This window comes from Papaver somniferum, chromosome 7 (assembly GCF_003573695.1).
Source record: "Papaver somniferum cultivar HN1 chromosome 7, ASM357369v1, whole genome shotgun sequence".
NCBI classification, from domain to species: domain Eukaryota; kingdom Viridiplantae; phylum Streptophyta; class Magnoliopsida; order Ranunculales; family Papaveraceae; genus Papaver; species Papaver somniferum.
In genome coordinates, this window is record NC_039364.1 from 210,305,281 (window position 1) to 210,326,176 (window position 20,896).

The window sequence follows — 20,896 nt, forward strand, 5'->3', positions numbered from 1 at the left end:
GAGTGTTAATCCCGGGACTCAGTATAATCTCAAGAGTCATAGGTTTACTTACAGACGATCCAGCTTCAGCACGAGCCGATCCATATCGGGCAGGAGCTCTAACAGTCCGCTTAGGCCTTGCATTATGAGGAGTAGCATTCTTCTTACAGTCCTACGACAAATCATTCTCTTGTGATCAACAATCTCGATTGAACAGAGACAAGAAAGGAGAAGAAGAAGAAGTGCATAATTTACTGAGATAGACGATGCTATTTCACGCTTCGATTGAAGATCATCTTGAGAAGAAATGTTATTGCTCGACATGGCGGCAAGAGGGTAGGATCAAAACTTCTATGCACGATGAAGCTAACTCAGGAATGGAAGAAATATTTGCGTGGATCATATATTTGGAGTCTTGAAGATATATATATGAGGCGATAGTCATACAGTCAACTCAATTACGAGTTTCAATGAAACCCTAGGCTTCAAGGATCGATACCAAAGACGTGGAGGAAAATAACACACTGGGGACTGAACATCACGGTCAAAGGATGGGCCACGCGGCCTTGTACATGTCATGAATTCTCAGCCGTGTTATGTTACTTCTCGTGAAATCGACAAGTCATAATGAATTTGGATATATGGACATTGGTCCATGTCATGGATAAGAAGAAATCGATGTTAACAAAATGTTCATCATTCAGAAGAAAAGTCTAATTGAAGTAAAGTCTTTAAACAGTCAAAAGAAAGATATCCACTATGAAGACTAAAAAGGGAACGCTCTACCATCTACAAGAAGATGGAAGTAAAACCACTCGTCGGACTCATCCGAATTGTCAACTTCATCGTCACTGCCCTTCTCGGAATCATCTTCTTCAGAGTCACTGTCAGGATCATTGGTGAAGTCCGGTGGACGGAAGATAACATCATCATCTGAATCCGAATTATCTTCTGCCGCAGCTTCAGCTTCAATTTTCTTCATCGTCCTCCGATGTTCTTTTTCATATCGATCAGGCTTAATGTAACGCTAGCCTTCGATTTCTCCCTTTCCTGGGTAACCCTAGCCTTCAATTTCTCTACAGGAGCGTCGGAATCCTCATCAGAAGAGCCAGAGGAATATCAGTAATCATAGTTGTTGTTACTGTTGGTCGACATTTTCTGGAACCGGAAGATCAAAGATTACTACTATGTAAACAAACCAACATCAGCAAAAATGGTAACTCTTAACTCTTATCTTTTATACTTCCACTAACAATAGTGATAGTAATACTATAGTTAACGCCTCAAAATCGTTCGTCTCTTCGAAAACTGCAAAAAACGAACGAAACTTTATTAATTTCAAAACTGATTTTTCATAAAATCACGGACACAATTTTCATAATATGAACATTCACACAACTGACCTATGAAGTTTACAACAATAAAATATTTCATCATAAATATATTGTCTATCTTCGAAGGTTCCTCAAAACCCACGTTTCTGATTTTCGAAAAAACAGCGATTAATGCAACATTGCTTACATGAATTCTCAAGAATTTTATCTAATGAAAACAAATTCATGCAAATAAAATATACCATCATATTTTACACAATATATGTCACGGCCGCATATATATAAAAAAAATATATATTCCTTCGTATCGTCGTTATTTGTCTTTAAAACGAAGGTTTACTTCAAAAAATATTGTGAAAGCTCACATCTCATACATATGATAAAGTTTTGTATTTACATGAAAGCTCATAAGAAAAATTTTATCACTGGACACATGTTCATCATACATATTTTCCTTCGTGTCATCGTTATTTGTCTTTAAAACGAAGGATTATTCCGATTTCATGAAAATTCACTTCTTTTATGATAAAACCTTGGTACACATGAAAACTCATAAAATAAGTTTTATCACTGGACCTAGGTTCATATTAAAAAAAAATCTCTCCTAAATCAGGGATTATAGTTAGTTTTCAAAACTAACGATCGAACGAACATACGTTTTCAAAAACGAGGGTTTTTCATAAAACTCACACTAATATGCACACATGTATATAACTTCATCATGATCAAAACATGAACAACTCATGAGGATCATAAACATCAGCAAAAAAAAAAAAAAAAAAAAAAAACGTACCTGATCGGCCGGAATTTGGTCGGCGGCGACGGTGCTGATCACGGGGGTCTTCTCCTGCTGCTGGCGTGAAGGAGCTGAGACGGTGGAGAACTAGTCGTGGAAAAAAAAGGATTAATCCCTTTTATATCAATTTTATTTCCAAAACCTAATTTTCTAAGGATTTCCTTATTAGGCCCGACCCGCGAATCCTAACCGACCACGGACTCGTCGTCCAAACCAGCGGTTCAACACCAATTTATGCTCATCAAACGACGCTCCAATCATGACATTGAAGCTTTCATCAAGTCGTGGTTTGCTCATGCTCTCTAAATCCGGTAACGTCTCAACTTATGACTAAGTTCAATCACTGGTATTATTATTTATGGCTGGAAAATCACCATTTAATGCTGACTGAGGAACACAGCTTTCCTCAGTAAGCAGGGGACTTAATGTAGATGGTGGATTTTCGACAAAGGCTAAAATTGTAAACTCATAATTATACGATGCTCTGATTCAGCAATCAGACGTGAGTATCGAGACACGGCTCTCTTATCGAATTCTCAACGGAGAGTACTTTCTCTCAGAGTACATGTGGATATGTAGTCTCACGACCGGACAACGGCATATCTCAGGAATACTGAATACTTTCAGTGATTATTTCTATATAGCATCACGTGATGGACGGCTCCTAGACAGCTTGCTCTGCTAGTATAGAGCGATAACGTCTTCAGGAACAAACAACGAGTTTACCCTGACTATATAAAGGATATGACTTACCGACAAGCTCATATCGGGATGATTAATGCTCCTAGACAGCTTGCTCTGCTAGTATAGAGCCAGAAAGTTAATTATTCCTAATTAAAATCGCTCATATTCCATGGTCGAATCCACGACTGGTCCCATGGAATGACAATAACAATTGTTCTGATTCTATGATCGAATCCACAGCTTGATCTCATAGAATAGCAATAACTATATTATCTCATTACTCCGATTTCATGATCGAATCCACGACTGGTCTCATAAATGGTAATAGATAAACCTTAATTACTCTGATTCTATGGTCGAATCTACAATCCCATGGAATGGTAATGCGCACTTTATTATTCTGAATTCGTAGTCGAATCCTCAGCTGTTCCTATGAATTAATAATAAACATCTTATTACCCAGTTTTGTGAATTATTCTCCACTGAATTCCACAATTAGTAATAAATAATCAACAACCGGGCGTTTGAGCTACCTCTAAGTAAGCCCCGATTCAAATGGTGAAGGTGTATTCAACGATGATACACTAACAGTCACCGCACGAACGAGTATTTCAAAAATACAATGAAACGATGAACCTATGCAAAATAGAGAAGAAAATAATAAATAATTAAAAATATTGACCAGGGTGCTGGGAGCACGGACACACGACCAACCGACCGTGTCATGGTCAATCCCACTCCAGTTTTATATTTTTAATGCATTTTTATTATTTTTCATAATTTGATGAAAATTCTCTCATTTTATCAAATTTCCTTCATCTCGAGGAAACTCCTCGGTTTCATGGTACTTCCATAAATCCATAAAAAATAATATAAAATTAAGGAAAGGAGTGTGGGGCGTGACCATTGGCCAACCGGCCATGCCTTGGTCCCAACCGGCCCCACACCCACGGTTCCTAATTTTATTATTATTATTATTATTATTATTATTATTATTATTATTATTATTATTTCTCTAATTTCATGAAAAAACTCCTTGATTTCATGGTATTTTTGCACAAATCATCAAATAATAATAAAATAAAATAAATTATGAAAACTTGTGGGACCAGGCCTTGGCCGGCCTGCCATGCCCTAGTCGGTCCCAGACGCCCCTTTGTTTTATTATTTTATTATTATTAGTTTTCCTTAAATTCGTCAAATTCCTTGATTTCATGGTATTTCTCTCAAATTAGGAAAAATTCCCTCAAATCATCAAAATACTTAAAAATATTTAAAAAATAGGGAAACTCGTGGGACCGGGCCCTAGCCGGCCGGCCATGCCTTCCACTGTCCCACACGCCCTTGTTTTATTATTTTAATATTTTTTGCTTCCTTGAACTCATGAAAACTTCTTAAATTCATGGAAACTCCCAAAATTCATCAAATTTCTCAAAATTCATGAATTTTTCATAAAATCATCAAAATATTATAAAATTAAGGAAAAGGCACCACGAGACCGTGGTCACGACCGGCCTACCATGCCTTGACCACGGCGGTCCCACGCCACCTCATTCCTTATTATATAATTATTTTTCATCATCTCATGGTGTTTTCCTCAGTTTCGTCGAAACCCTAATTTTGGCATATTTTCTCGAATGGATGCTCAATTGCATGCCAGAAAATATCAAAATTCTTAGGACTGAGAAGCGGACGCCTTGGGGACACGAGCACGCTATCTTGACCGACCAAGATTGGCTCTTTGGCTCACGGAAGCCGGTCCCATCAATTTTCACAAGTTTTGACCTAATTTGCACAATTGCTCGTATTAAGTCCAAAACTCTCCCAAAACACTTTGGATTTTCATGAAGTGATCGTCAGGAGGTCACGGAACAACCCAGAGCCGGTTTCACGACTCCATGGTTGGTCCCTCGCCTCGTCATAATTAATTAAGTTTTCTCACCTAAGGCTCAGACGAGCATTTTTGAATAAATGATTAAGCCAACATTTAATCATTCTTCCACCAACAAATCGTCAACTCTTCAGGAGTTCTTCGTATTTGCTCACGTGAGCATATGGACACTACCTGGTTGATCCACGGTCCCATGTAAGCTCTCCCTCCTTCGTCCCATGGTTGAAATTCTGACGAACCATGAATTGATCATCAATTGATCAAATTAGGGTTTCTGAATCCAAGGATCATCATTCCAGATTCTAACCTTAATAATTTTATGACGACCTCATGGTCATTAATTTTATTAATTATGCTCGGTTCAATGACCAGTATTCTAATTAATATTTTTGGTACGCTGCCAATAATCCATCAGACGAGCAACACATGCTCAGACGATCAAATATTCAACAATTCATCACATGAGCAACACTTGCTCAGATGATAAATATTTGTTCAAACCAAGGAATATTGGTTCAACAATCAATATTCAACGATCCATCGAATGAGCAATACTTGTTCACTTCATCGTAAGAACTATACCTCTGTCTCATGACATGTTCAACTCAACGACTACATGGACTCATCGTCCCATCAAACCTCGAAGTCATCAATTGACTAACAAACCACGAGACGTCAATCGTGTCACTTGGGGGGATATCATTTAGGGTTTTGGTCTGGCGGTCTACGGCACGTGTGTTCAAACACACGATGGAATGTGAGCAAGTCGTGCAATCAGTTGAAGGAATTCACGAGGTAGTGGGTGGAAAATCGACCAAGTCTCCACACGTTGGGCAACTGGTTTCAAACACGATCTCCACTTCCCCACTCCTTGATTATATCAACTATCACACTTCATGGAATCATGGTGTCTAGAATTCCAGCAATATAAATAAGTCTATGAATCATGATTGAATCATCATCAGTATCATCAATCTCACGTCAAAACTGACAACACGAGATCATCAACTCATCAATTGAGCAACTACTCTCAATTGAGCAATTTCAATTACTCAGAGCTTATCGTATTCAGAATTCACACACCCATAATCTTTGATTACCATCGATTCCACACATTTCTCAGCTTCCCTCCTACAGATCAACCCATCCTCTCTTGTGACCGAATTTACTCTGGAACGGTCATTGTCTTGATTTAGGCCGGAGTATTACAGATTGATCTCTCGAATCTAAAGCACCCCCTTTGCAGCGGTGCATCTGTGTGAGTTTTAACATTTTGCTCGGTTCGAGGAGTCTCCTCCGTACGGTCTTCTCCTCAATTCTTTAAAAACCAGCAAATCGTTTTTCCCCATCTACAAAAATAGAATAGATCCTTGTATGTTATCCACGGTATAGATCTTCATTGATCCATTTTATTATGTTTTCCCGTGAAGGCTCCATTGTGTGTTTTATGTTGAGCACCTTACAACTAAGTCGATTTACCTTGGCTTTGTTGGTTGTTCCATAAGATGTTATATGTCGAGCATTAGAAACTAAATTAATCAACTAGTTTGGTCATTTAGTTAGTACTCCATAAGTCTTCTTTATTATGTTGAGTACATGTACGGTTAAGATTGTCATATTCTGTGATGAACTTAGTCGGGGTTCCATAAGTTATCTTATGTTGAGCCCAAAATAATTAAATTGATTACTTCGGTGATTAATTTGGTTGTTTATATTCCAATTAGATTAATTATAGGTTCTCTTGTAATTAACCTAGTTGAGTTTTCATATATTCCACAAGTTCTTGTGTTGAGTATATGAAAGACTACACTATCATGTTCTTTGGTTAATGTAGTCATATATTCCGTAAGGGTTTCCTTATGTTGAGTATTTGAACGGTTAAGTTAGTCATCTCCGTGTGACTAACTTAGTCGTAGCTCCGTGAGTTTACTTATGTTGAGCACTTTCAATTAAATTGATCACTTTCGTGGTTTGATTTAGTTGTGTATTCCAATTGAATTAATCATGGGTTTACTTGTGGTTAAGTTGGTTGAGCTTTGGATATAGAAAATCATTCCTATGGTTTTTGGTGTCCAATAAAAAATCCTTCTTTTCTTTCGAAATTAAGGTCTCTCTTGTTGTTCTCTCGGGAATGACATCAAATGGGGGAGAGTTCTTTTGAACTTGTGCTTAATGGTAATATCTTGCGGAGAGTGCGGCTGTGGAATTTTATAGGGGTTATCTTGCATCTTAAAACTCCTTGATGAATGTTGTTAGCTTCGGTTATTAGATTGCATCTAAATTAAGTTGGTATGTATTTTTCTTTTGGTCATGAAATGTCTCTTGTGGAAATTTCATTATGATCCCATTCTTGTACCTTTGCCAATTTTATTGACAAAAAGGGGGAGAAATATTGTAGTTCACATTACAAATACATATGGTTTTTGGATAATTATGTAAAGGGGAGTGGTTTCCATGATCGAGATGGAGTATTGACTAAGGGGGAGTAATACATATCACCTTAGTATTATTGTTAAATTCGTGATGCAATTGGACTTTGATAGTACTATGACACTGTATAATAATGATCGAGAATCTCGATTTCTCTCATTGTTATAGCTACGGATATTCAACAACGATGGTGCTAAGCTTACAACCTTTGGGATCATTGGAGTACTTGGAAGGACGAAGATTTCAAGGAATGTTGAAAATTAGACTATGGAATAGGAGCCACTAAAGTTTATCTTTTTTGTATTCCATATGTATTAATAGTTTTGTCACTAAAAAAATTGACAAAGGGGGATTTTGTTAGAGCATAGCTCGGTCAACCTCGCATGCATTGCTATCTCAAGCATGTTTGTCAATGTTAGTGATCAAAACTATAAGTCTTTATTTCTAGCCTACATAGCTAAGTCTCGGACTAGGATAGAAAAGTGTAGTTGATCTCAAGGACTTCATGGTGATTCATCATACAACGACGAAGATATATACAAGGAACCGTGGAACTTCATCAACAAAAAGGTATGTGGAGACTTGAACTTATCTATCACTCAAAAGTCTATCTCTTCTATCTCCTACCTCTTATGAGACAAAAGTCGTATGCTATATAGACTAGATCATACACAATTGACATTTCGAGCTGAGCATTCATTGCTTATCTTTTATCTCGAAATCGTGTGTTGGTAAAGCGATTCGCTTTGATCAAGTTTATCTTCACCTAGTGACGAAAGTCATGAAAAGTTTCAATCACTTTGAGAATTGCTCTGACGTGAATCGGTCTGTGAATAACGTCTACATAGCGTCCTCTGAGAATGTCTCAATGATTGAAATGAGAGTTTAGATTACATAACCATGTATTCCTTGCACCGAAGTTTTCGAACTTTGTTGATCAAGAGAAATCTTGAGGATTGTGGAATTGGCTTGCCAAGTCCGCGAACCCAGTCCGCAGAATCAGTCCGCGAACTGTCGGAAGTTCTCGACCGAGAATTTCTGCTGGGATTTTCCGAAACTCGTTTGTGTGCTTAGTCCGCGAACCCAGTCCGCGAACTGGCGGAAGTTCTCTTTTCGAGAATTTCTGCTGAGTTTGGAAAACTCAACCGATTAACTTAAGTCCGCGAACTTGTTTGTGAACTTAAGATGTTATAATCTAAAGATGTGCTCTGAACATGAAACATTAAATTACTAAGGAATGCTTTATGCAAACCGTGGCTATAATGTTCATCAGACGATTCAATCGAATCGAATCATCTTTGTTTCAATTGTGTCTTGTGTAGTTACATAAGATCTCATAGCAATTGAACAACTCTTTAACTAGTTCATTTGAGTCAATTGAACTAGTTACGGTGAAGAAGAACAAGGTTAATATGAAATGCTCATTTGTTTAATCTTTTTGGGTTACTATGTTGAACCAACATACACGTACACGTTTGGGCATGGTTTTCACGAACCCAGTAAACGTTTACCAAAATGTGTGTGACAAGCTAGGTTTTTCGATCTAACGGTTGAGAAATATTAACTTGAATCTAAATCAAGTTTTCATCTAACGGTGAATAAGGATTGCTTTGTAACTAAGGCAAAACCCTGATTTGAAGGCTATATAAAGGAGACATCTAGGATTGTGCAAATCTAATCCCCACACGTCTGTGTGCTACTTGTGCGCCCGCTAGAATCGATCTCCATTAACCTTTGATTTTCTTCTCTAAAATCAGGTTAACGACTTAAAGACTTCATTGGGATTGTGAAGCCAGACCGATACTACTTTATCGTAGTTGTGTGATCTGATCTTGCATCTTTTATCGTACGAGTACAATCGATTGATTGGCTTGAGATCGTGAGAGTTCTCCGATAGGCAGGATAAAGAAGTCACAAACATCTTCGTCTCACTTTTTGTGATTCCTCGACAATTCGCTTGTGTAGTCAGGAAGGATTGTAGAGAGCTGATTGATTAATCTAGGCTGTTCTTCGGGAATATAAGACCGGATTATCAATTGGTTCATGTTCACCTTGATTTCATATCAAAAGACGGAACAAAACCTAGGGTTTATCTGTGGGAGACAGATTTATCCTCTTATAGACTTTTTGTGTGAGACAGATCCGTTTATTATCAAGTATGTGATTTTGAGTTACAACAACTCTTGGTTGTGGGTGAGATCAGCTAAGGGAATCAAGTGGGCAGTATCCTGCTGGGATCAGAGGCGTAGGAGTACAACTGTACCTTGGATCGGTGAGAGACTGATTGGGGTTCAATTATAGTCCAGTCCGAAGTTAGTTTGCAGTAGGCTAGTGTCTGTAGCGGCTTAATACAGTGTGTATTCAATATGGACTAGGTCCCGAGGTTTTTTTGCATTTGCGGTTTCCTCGTTAACAAAATTTCTGGTGTCTATGTTATTTTTTTTCTGCATTACATTTTATATAATTGAAATAATACGGATAATGCGTTCGTGATCATCAATTGGAAATCCAACCTTTGGTTGTTGTTGATATTGATTGATCCTTGGACATTGGTCTTTGGTACCGTCCAAGTATTCTTTGTATTTGATAAAGACTCGCTATTGTTTTTAGCTTGAGTAAAAATCAAATCAAGAAAGAGATATAAACTCCTCGAGATACTTTTATCTAGATTGAGTCTGACTGTCTACTTGATTCTCTAGCAAAAGTATTTCGGAGTTAGTCCATACAGATTGCTAAGCGAAATATTGGGTGGTGTTGTTAGACTCCGCTTTTTCAGTGTTGTTAGACCCCCGCGTTTTCAACGTGCAAACTGGACAAAACCAAACCCTTTGAACTATCCAGTCTCCTTGTCAAGAGGCAATTACAACAGCTCCATGACACCGAAGGGTTCAAACACCTGGAAACAACAATATCAACCACAAATCAGATTAAGTTTCGACATCGCACATATTACCTATTACTCAACAGAGCACATAGTAATCTTTACAATAAAAGGAATGGTATAGCATAATCATGAGTAACAAGAAAGGGCCCAATAGCACATCTAAATCAAATGATTAATTTTCAGATTTTAATATTATAATGGGTTATAGCATAATCTTGTGTCTTTGGACCAAATTTATATACACGTACATTTACCATCTTTTCATATATTATGGATCAAGACAAAAACAAATTAAGATAGAGATAATGCAATAGTCTCCTTTTCAAAAAGTTTTGTCAAGTTGTGAACTGCACAAAAACAAGTCAAAAAAAAAAACTACCCGACATGACGAAGTTGTTCTTCTGTGATGTTTCCATCAGCACCTGCAAACAAGTCGGCGTTTTGCAGAAAATCATAACTAAGTTAATAAAGAACAATCTAAATGCCTCCATGAGCTAAATCTATAACGCTGGGATATAATTCGAGACTTCATTCAAAGAAACAATTAGTTTTCTCAGAGCTTCCTCTCCCTCAGTCTTGGTTTTCCCACAAGAACCTGCATAATGGGTCTTTCAAATAAAAAACAAGGGGGGAAATCAAAGTATCAACTGGGAAACAGAGTTCTTAAGTGTATCACACGTCTAGTATCTCCTGCATTGTCATAGGAGAATGTTGAATAGAACGCAACCCAGAGCTCCCAACTTGAGGATGACAACAGGCCTGACGAAGCTTCAATAAAGACTGCAGCAGTTTCGCAGCCTCATAATGGGTGAGTAAGTGATCGGTTGAGCGCTCGATTGATTGAGAATCTGAAAAGGAAAAATCTTTTAAATGACATTCTTCCATTGGTACTTAAAAGAGTTTCCACTGTTGTAAAATTGAAGCTGGACAAACAACAAGAGTTGCCCCAGTATTAACTGGAGAACTAGAGGCTTGAATCAGTTCCAAGCACAATTGGCAAGTAAAATTCCCATCATCTTCAACTATTTTGGTTGAGATGCTTTCCTTATTCTTCACAGATGGAACCTGCTGATGGCCTGTACCCTCTGCAGCTTCATGAGAATCCGAAGGACTTCTTACTGGTGAGTAACCAACGCAGTCTGCATGCTGCCAAGCATCGCAAATATCACATTGTACCCATAATCCTTATATTTATAGCTTTCATTCACAGCCTCACATATGCACTCGACACGTTCTCTTTTTAATCTCTTTAGGTTACTAATCTGATGTCTGTTAACTTGCATTTGATTGTCAAAAGTTACGTCGCTATCAGATGTTGGTCTGCGATGAGCAAAAGATGCAAGCGAGCAGTTCGACAGTTTTTCCCAGGCCCATCTCATCTGAGGTTTCCAAACATGAAGAAGCATGGTTAACAATTAAAAACATGTCAGGGGTGGGGGTGGGGGGGGAATTACTAACAGCGGAGGATGGCAATTCAGCAGCATGAACATGAAGCTGATTTCAACTCATGCATTGTTAAATGTTACCCCATGTGACTAAGCCAAAGTACCAAATACATACAAAAGTCAAATGTGAGGCATTACAAGAAGCATGGGCTAAAATCCTAATCAAGAAATTTCACATGTTTCTTAATCATCTCTTGAAAAATCAAAACTTCTGTAATGTTTGTGTTCATTTAGTAATTAAAATTCACCTAATGTTTTGTATTTTACTTCGCTACTCTATAGATTAATTGGTGCGTCGTTCACAATCTAATTAATGTTGGGACACTCAAGAGTCATGAAATTCCCATCTTTCAAATCTCAGAAACAGCTGTAAGTTGTAACTGTAGAGAGTAAACTAAACATGTAAGCCTTACCAGCAAGAATCCCGCCAGAGACGTACGACAATGATGATTCTAGATGCAATGAAATATTTCCACTGAAAATATAATACAGCAAAGAGGAGTCGGTAAGCAGAAGAAAAGCAATACATGTTTGTATGGCGACATAAACTCAATATTTTCATTTTCAACTGAAAATTTAGAAAAGAGAGGATACCTGAACGGATTATAAAACATTTTTGACTCTGTATCGAGGAAACAAACAGTTGCACAGAGCGGCCTAAAAAATTGATTTTGATCCTCAGAATTCAAATTTCCTGAAGCTCCTTTCTCTCTTTGAACCATCCAATTAGCTGCACGACGTTGGTAAGGTCTAAATGTAGGAAGCAAGTCAGGGAGTTCATCATCTAGCATTGGCTCTCCCCTGTGACCAGGACACAATAGTGTATTTGTCAAATCAGATAACTAATGGCTAATTCGTATCATACAATATACAAAATGTGATACTAATCGAGAACTCCTCAAAAATGTAAATCCTTAAATATAACTCACTTGGATGGTTTGATTGAATCATAGAACTCTGCAACATTGAATCCAGTAGTACTATCTCTTGGATCACATCCACTACTCCCTTCTACTGTCTCGTCCATACAAGAATCGATCTCCATATTCTCAGTTTCCTCAATACCAGCATAAATATCTCCACAAGTCGTAACTTCAGGTCTTAACCAAGACATAACACTCATCATACTCTTTTTCCACGGATTCCTAGAAGTCTCCAGAAGTGATCCACACAAATCAAATGCACTGTTCAATATCTCCACTCTCAACGTAATACAAAATGATAACTAAGTTGTCGATAACAAAAACCAAACTATGTTTCCGAGCCATTCAAGGTAGTTTTCAAACCAAGAACCAATAATAGAAGATACCACAGAAACCATCCAGGTTACACAATTCAAGTTAATAATTCTGAAATATACCAAGAAAGCAATAGAAAATGGTTACCCAATTTTGTTTTCTTTCAAGCTTTTTATCAAGCACTTGCCGTGCAGTATTGCTGCTGGAGAAAACGAGTTTATCATTTACATTAGGATTTTTTCTATAAATTTCTTGACCTGCAAAGACAATATCTCAATAAATTACAAAAAGCCAGGAAAAGTAATCACCAAATAGTACTTTTTGTAGTTCAGTTCATCATGAAATGAGAACTACAGAAAATGACGTTGCATAACCATCTGGATGCTGTATGTACAAACAGACATGACCGTTACCATTCATGTGATATGTCAATTCAGTTCCATCAGGTAAACCACTCCTTTCTCGAGTTCATAATGCTAATCTTCCATCAGCTCGCGTAACATCATTCATGCTTACTCTTTTTTGTAAAGTTCCACAACTGGGACTATTTATTCAATATAACCACAAACTAAAACATATGAAAACACATAATAAAAGATATTTACCACCTGAAAGCTTGGAGAAATTGATCCAACTTGGATAATTTCAGAAAAGTTGATTTAACAACAGCCCGAACTCGGAACCATGAACTCCTGTCACACAAACTAAAACTTCCTACGCGATTGAGACTCTCCTAATTGCGATCACGAGTTTACTAGCTAGTGACTTGAACGGCAGAAATGATAACAAAAATTTAAGAAATTGGGGTTACTAAAAAGAACTATTTTCGTGCATACATCATCCCAGCTTCAAAAATTGGTGAATAAAACATGACACCAATTAAATGAATGTGCCCAAGGATAAGACCGAACTCAAACATTTTTTTTTATTTACCTAATAGTAACATAAAATTTCTAAAAGGAAGATACAAAGAAAAGAAGGATAAGAAGGATAATAGAATTACAAACAAAAAAAACAAGATCAAGAACTTGCTTGGTATTCAATGTCTACAGATCCGCTTACGACGTCTATATATCGCATAGCTCAAGAATGCATTCACTAGGAAAGTGATAATCATTAAGGAGGGATCTCTTAGTTCGCCTGTTGATAACACGTAAGAAATGAATTAGTGAATGCCTTTTGAAATTGAATGATAACTGAACCACTAAAAATAAACATCAAGGGTAAAACAGAAACTGTATACAAATTTTTCACTATGCTCAACCTGGAATTTCTTGGCGCCCAATTCCTTATGCTAAATCCTTTTATACAGAATTTGAAGATTTTGACATCAAGGAGAAGAAAAGTAACAACAACTAAAATCAAGGAGAAGAAAAGTAACAACAACTAAAATCAGGATTAAGGCATTTTGACATCATTGTGGTAATGTAATATCAGCACATTTTTACGGAAGCTTCTACAGGCCAAAGTAGATAACTAAAGAAATTACCAACCTTAACTCCAACATCTTCAGTACACATAGTGTTGCCGCTGAAGTTTCTGGTTCCACCAACGAGCCGCCAGGAGATGAATCTTCCAGAAGTTCTTAATGCCATCTTCTGATCTTGTATTCTTTTAACCTGCAAACCAAGTAAGGGTCTCCATTAAAACTGTGCCAAATGAAGGATTTCCTTGCTAGTTTCAAATTTAGCACGAACTAACATGCATGCACCAGCGACAGTGAAAAATTCTAAGTTTACTCCACAATATACATCTTATATATGCAAGTGTTCAAAAAGTTCAAAGTTACTTACAACGTGATCAGGAACATCTTCGTGTTTGCACATAACCCATGGGACACAAGTGCCAAGTCCTAAAGCCATGAAGCCCATTTTCTTTACCAAAAGCTCCAATTTCCCATTCCTATGGTCCATACTCATTTTCTATCTGCAACCCAAACTACAAACACAAAACTCTCAATTTATGCTCATAATTTCTGTCAGAAATAATCTCAAACTCAATAAACTAATTTCAATACCCTATGGATACAAAATTAATCAATTTGCTTACCTGAGATCTGACCATTTGCATCCCCAGCATCTACGGAGCTATGCTGAGAAAACAACACAAGTAAAAACAAATATTAACATCAGATTCCTTCACAAAGAGAATTGCAATTTCAAATACTCATTGATTAAACAACGAATATGAATTCATTAAAATTGCAAATTACCTTCTTAGCAGCCTCTGGAGCAGCTTCTACCTCGTCATCTGTAGTATGAACTATTCTTCCATCTTCATTTCTGAAAATTGAAGAAGATCCTTCTGCCATTTCAAAAATAGGATAAAATCAAAAACCAAAACCAAAAAATTAAACCAATAAATCAAGTCAAAATATATAAAATTGAAAACAAGAAGAAAATTAATAAAATGTTATAGATCAAGAACATATTAAGAACTTACAAGAGAAAATCACTAAAATGAAGAAAGAACTCCCTGAATATTTCTGAGTAAATCAGTTCCAGATCCTAAAACAAACACATCAAAAAGAAAATATAAATGAATCACCTATCAATCGAATTGTTTATCTACAATATTATACTATCAAATTATAAAAACTTATAATCCCAATCTCCAAATCGAAACCCTAGAAATCAATTGTATAAAAAAAACATGAAATTTTGGGTCACAAAATAAGAGAATCACTTTCGATTTCTCTAAACTTTTTAACAATAAAAGAAACCAAATCGAATAAAATCCTAACTGTACCTGTACAAGATGAAAATCTGAACTGCAACTTAAGCTGTTGAGATCAACCTGAAATCAACCAACAAAACAATAATTGTTAAACCCCCCTGACCAAAATCGACCAGTAAAAGAAAAAGAGAAGCAAAAGAAAACGCAAATCCAAAACCTAACCGTACCTGATGAAAAACTACAACTAGAGCTGTTGAGATTTACCTGAAATCAACCAACAAAACAATTATTGTTATACCCCCATGAAGAAAATCGACCATTAAAAGAAAAGAAAAAAAAAAGGAAAAGAAAACTTCAATCAAAAACCCTAACTGTACCTGTACATGATGATTTTGAAAATTAAACCTAACTGCTGTACAATTGAGAGATGTAAAAGGTTAATCTTAGTGAGGTTTTCTGATATAAGGGCTTAATTAGGTTTCTATGGTGGAGTTCTGAGAGAGGAGGAGAAATTTTGGTGGTCTGGTTTTTTCTCTACGAATGACTTTTTCTTTCTTTACGAGGGAACTAATGGAGACTGGAGAGATAGAAAGGATGTGGAGGAGATAGCATCGATAACGTTGGTGAGAAAAGAAAGGTCCCACCTAAGAAAAGTAGCCCCGATTCAACTAGGTAAGGCAGTCGCGGTGTGGGTTGACTCGGGGATATAAGCGTAATTAAAAAATTTATACAACGACCGTTTTCAGCACTCTAGGTTGTGCTCCGCATTTTTATTAAATGTAGGTCCGTCTTGACCGGTCCACGGTCCGTTAACCGCCAGTGAGGGTCGGGAGTGTGGGTCATTAAAACCCCCTTTTCCACTAGTGGGTATAAATTCAATCATTAATCAGAATTCACTTTAATCACCAATCCCAACCTTCCGCTTCATGAGTTACCCCGACCATCTGAGCACTTCCAAAGCCGATGATGCTCGAAATCCAATCACCATGGAAGGTATGGCAAAAATATTAGAAGATGTTGCCGCAAATCAAACTGATATTGTCAAGCCGCAAAATGAGATGTTTTGTCTTTTAAAGAGTATGGTGAACCAGCTGTAGCAAGATCCAGCAAACATTCTCTCGGAGAACGCCACCAATTTCAGAGATGACACAAAAATGTTGAATCCTTGTCTGAGGTCTGTGCCCCCGCCAGCGACGATGCAGACAGAGTATGTGGACAGATCCAACGAGAGCAAGAGGGAATGACCAACACCAATGTATCGTCTGCAAGCGCAGTCAACACATCCCATGGCGTTACACCCTCTAGCACCAACACCAGCAACACCTGAAACATCCCCTCTAGCGTGACGCCTCTTATTACCAGAGCCAGAGCCGCCGCTACTCCTGATGTTCCTTCAAGCATGACGCCTCCAATCATCACCAGGGCTGCTAGAGGAAACCAACCTCCCATTACCATTGTCGATTTCATGGAGAGACAGGAAGTTCTTGCCAAAACTCAGACGGACATGGCCACAACTCAGAGGGAGCGAAACAACGAACATCCGAATGATTATGTCAAGGGATTCAGAATTCGGGCGTTAGATTATGATGATCCAAATATGACTGAACATCAATTGGTGGAGTTGTGCATTAACTTTCTGGGGACTCTGTTCACAAAACCGTGTAATCTATGATGGAGCATATATTTTCAGCCCTCAACCGTTTTGCGTCGGGCAGGCGATTGTCTTCAATTGGAGAAGCTACCCCGAAATCCCAGTCTCTCTTAGAAGGTACGGCTGGTAAATGTAACTGGGGACTCCTAACCACTACTCACCTGAAAGGTGTCGAGTTTGAAAGCGCACTAATTTACGTTGCCTCCGACTTCAACATTGTAACCATCAAGACTCTGAGAGTTGCAAGAGAAAATCAAACAGAAGTAGCGTATTCTTTCCCAGGAAGAGAAAACACGACTTGTCGACCAGCACTATTTGTGGGCCGTCTTCCCATCTGCCATATCGTATCAACTCGTATTTCGAAATCAAGGGTTAAAGCGCCCTCACTGGAGTTCGCTCCAGGAGATGCTTCAACGTTCTCTACAGGAGCCACTTTAACATTTCGCTCCAGGCTCCGCTTCAACATTTCACTCCAGTAGTCGCTCCGACGTTTCTCTCCAGAAGCCGCTTCAACGTTCGCTCCAAGAGACGCTTCAACGTTTCTCTTCAGGAGCCACTTCAACGTTTCGCTCCAGGCTCCGCTTCAACGTTTCTCTCCAGGAGCCGCTCCGCTTCAACATTTTTCTTCAGTAGCCGCTTCAACGTTCTCTCCCGAAGCCGCCACTTCACAAAAAAAAGGGAGAAACTCACATACGTGAGTTATCAATTCCCTTCAATGTTCATGGCCGTGGTCGTCCAAGGTTCGTGCTCGTAGCTGCCACTACTTCCTTCCAAGATCCATGGCCGTAGCCACCACTCTTCCCTGCCAGGAATTGTGCTCGAAGTCATTACTCCTCCCTGTCAAGGATCATGACCGTATCCATCCAAACACCAGCCATCTTGTTTTTGTTCCCACAAAAATGCAGTCTCTTATGATCACAGTTGCTGCAAAGAACAGTTGCTTCTCGTTTGTTGATACCAGCTAGAGCTTCATCATAGCAACAACCACTATATACAAAGGTAATCCGAACTTGTGCATATTTTAGTTTCCCATGGAGGAAGTTGAAGCCACCAATACGGAGGAAAGATGGTGACATCTTTATCACGGTTAACCCACCGACCATACAAGATAGAACCACGAAAACCACACTTGGGGACTGAGGCTCAACACACGGAATCCCTTCACTATCGAGAACCTTTCAACTCAGAAGGGACAACCAACCAATAAGTCATGACCGTGACAAGGTCACCACTCTTCAAATATGTAGTGCAAGGATATCACCACCTACTTGTCTGGAAGGCGCCTGACCAACAAACAGTATTTGGCTCAGCCATTCATAAGCATTGCTGTTAGTAAAGAATCAAAGAGGAAAGTCGCGCCTCAGCAAGCCACGCATACCAACTACATCATTTTTGCCGCATCATCTACTCAGAACTCAGCACCGCCTACCCAAGGCCTGCATGAAGACGCCCATCGCCGACAAAGCCAAATTCGGTGTTTCTAGATTTCCAACTTCCTATGGAAAGGGTACATGGGCTGCCAGAAGTTGGGTACAATACAGAGCTATCAAATGCGACTCCCTCCCACTGATCAACAAATGACGAATCCAAAAGATTGTCGCCTTCATCAATTCGTCAAATACCTTACCAGCAAATGCAATAGAAGTACGTCTTTCAAGAGAAAATAGGCTCAGGATAATTACAACAGGGGCCGCCAGCACAGGATGTCCTCACGTCCCTCAACCAGGTTATTTATGATATCAATATCATCGTCACTGTCAAAGATTTACGAGCTGCAATAATTTCTCAACATGAAGTCGTGCACGTGCATCAAAGACTCCAAAAGCACGCCGCAGAGCCGGCCGCGCCATCAGATCTATGACCAGACAGAAGTGTAACTGGGGACTGCTCATCACATCCCATTCGATATAATAGTATAATATTCAGAAGATGTTTCAAAGGATGTCGCCTGGAATGAAGTCCTTGGAGACTTGATAGCAACACGTCGGCAACAGAACGCCTCTCAGCTCGTCTACTTCACCCAGCGGTTCCGGAAGATTTTGGCCATACAAGCATCCACAACATATCATCACCATAATCAGAAAGGCAAGAATAAGCCTTCCAGACACCGTCTCAGCAGTCCAGACATCAAATAACTTAAAGTCAAGGAAGGATCAACAACGCAGCTACACTCTCCAAGATTAGCCCTAACATGATCATTGTCGAACATATATTACATCCATCCATCCCAGGAGTACAGTGGAGTTTGGTAAATTTTGAAATCCACTGGAGAGGTTAGATACTCATTCTTCTGGAGACAGAACCTTATTACACATTCTGGAGAAGATCGATGATATTGTTGGGCGGCTGTATGCGCAAAAGAGAAAAGAGCACCTATCTTGAGTTCTCCTGGCTCGCCTTGCTACTGATTATAACTATTGGAGATTTCTTTGTTGAAGTTGATGCTTACTCTGTCGCTGCTGACAAAGAACATCATTCACTCCAAGCTAAATGTCCAAGTTTGATCAACTACTCACGGATATTACACTCATAGCTAAAATACGAAGACGATTGGCACGCTTATGATCGAGCTGCTGCAAACGAACACAAGAAGCAGACGAGCTAATGGTAAAAGGGGAAGAAGTTAGCACACCCTTTTATATGCATAGTGCATTTGGAATCCGAGTAGAGGAAGATTTTCCTTTTGGACCATGCACGAAAGAAGGCAGCTGGGCCCGTAGCGCCAACGCTCCATGGCACCAACCTCCATGACCGAACCAGCAGCGCGCCAGCACGAGGAACACTAGCCGCTCAACCTTCAACGCTCCGTAGACAAGCCAGCCGCTCAAACTACAACGCTCCATGGCCAAGCCAGCAGCGCAATGCTCCGTAGCCAAGCTAGCAGCGCGCCAGTACAAAGATCACCGGCCGCTCATGCCTCTTGCCAAAGGTCGGTCTAATTTTTCCTGGAAATCTCTTCATGTCTTGCCCTTTCGATTTTTTATCCTCGTCTGTCTCCATCTCATGCTTACCCCGCAAAAATTCCACTGTTACGTGCTAAGCAGGGGACTTAATGTTGATGGTGGTTTTTAGTATAGGGTGAAAACTTTAAAAGTTTATCTACCTGACCCGACATCAGATGTAGTAAACATTCATATGTCTATATTCCGCAGGGAATTTGGAGAATATATCAAAATCTGATGAGTGCCTATGTCTCTCATATTATATTGAAACTCAAGCTCCTAGATGAATTGTTCACTAGTATAGAGCCTAATGAGTATATAAGCTCCTAGCTGCATTACTTACTAATGTCGGAGCCTGCCGAGTATTTTTCCTATGCTATGTTCCCTAGATGAACCCTTAATATTGATGTGGCATGACAATTTGTGTTCACTCGCAGCAGAGTAGCACGAAAGTATCAAGGTTAAGGTTCTTGCATAAAAGTACTCAATCAGAAAGCATACTGCTCTCTGGCAATAAACTTGAAGAACTCTGTGCCAGCCCATGGAATTCAATCAATTTTGTGATAATTCAAAAGATTCAGATATTACCCTGACTAATTTGCAAAAATTAGGGTTTTGCGTCCTGCAGTATATTAGACCCCGTCGGTCGAAATTAAGCTTAGGAGAACTAGACAATTAATCCGCCATGGATTAGTAGGTGCAAAATCCTACCCAAAATCAGAAAACAAGAAGCCGCGGAATAGGAGCAGCAACAAAGGGAGGTGTGGCCATGCCATAGGCCAGCCGGTGCCACTTGCAAGTGGCCACACCCCATGTTGCCCGATCGTCCCCTGTTTCCTTACGACCAATCAGGTCACTTTAAAACCGCCACACGCACATAAGTTGTGGATGGGACCATACTTGCCGACCCTATTTCCCATCGACCAATCAGGTCGCTTTAAATCCG

At 39.0% G+C, this 20,896-nt stretch overlaps 1 protein-coding gene across 9 annotated transcripts; it reads right to left on the reverse strand.

Moving 5' to 3' along the window:
* Positions 1-10,165: 10,165 nt before the first annotated feature.
* Positions 10,166-15,939, reverse strand: LOC113299480 (E3 ubiquitin-protein ligase SHPRH-like). 9 transcript variants are annotated; one of them, XM_026548499.1, is made up of 15 exons: positions 15,735-15,939; positions 15,585-15,621; positions 15,430-15,477; positions 15,124-15,188; positions 14,894-14,985; positions 14,731-14,773; positions 14,475-14,619; positions 14,175-14,300; positions 13,946-14,036; positions 13,095-13,821; positions 12,829-12,938; positions 12,373-12,596; positions 12,038-12,244; positions 11,857-11,918; positions 10,461-11,377 (listed from the first exon to the last, which is right to left on the reverse strand). In XM_026548499.1, the coding sequence occupies exons 10-15, from the start codon at positions 13,099-13,101 to the stop codon at positions 11,307-11,309; spliced, it is 681 nt and encodes a 226-aa protein (XP_026404284.1). In that variant the 5' UTR covers positions 13,102-13,821; positions 13,946-14,036; positions 14,175-14,300; positions 14,475-14,619; positions 14,731-14,773; positions 14,894-14,985; positions 15,124-15,188; positions 15,430-15,477; positions 15,585-15,621; positions 15,735-15,939; the 3' UTR covers positions 10,461-11,306. The 9 variants fall into 9 exon arrangements, 5 of the variants coding, with proteins under 5 accessions (XP_026404283.1, XP_026404284.1, XP_026404285.1 ...); XM_026548498.1 differs by lacking the exon at positions 13,946-14,036 and having other exon boundaries at positions 10,166-11,377; XM_026548500.1 differs by lacking the exon at positions 13,946-14,036 and having other exon boundaries at positions 14,475-14,607.
* Positions 15,940-20,896: the final 4,957 nt, after the last annotated feature.

Excerpts from the sequence above, each read along its gene's own strand:
- LOC113299480 (XM_026548498.1), bottom strand. Across the intron at positions 12,597-12,828 it reads TTGAAAGAAAACAAAATTGG|ACTTCTAGGAATCCGTGGAA; the intron begins GTAACCATTTTC and ends TCACTTCTGGAG. Across the intron at positions 12,245-12,372 it reads GATTCAATCAAACCATCCAA|GGGAGAGCCAATGCTAGATG; the intron begins GTGAGTTATATT and ends TCCTGGTCACAG.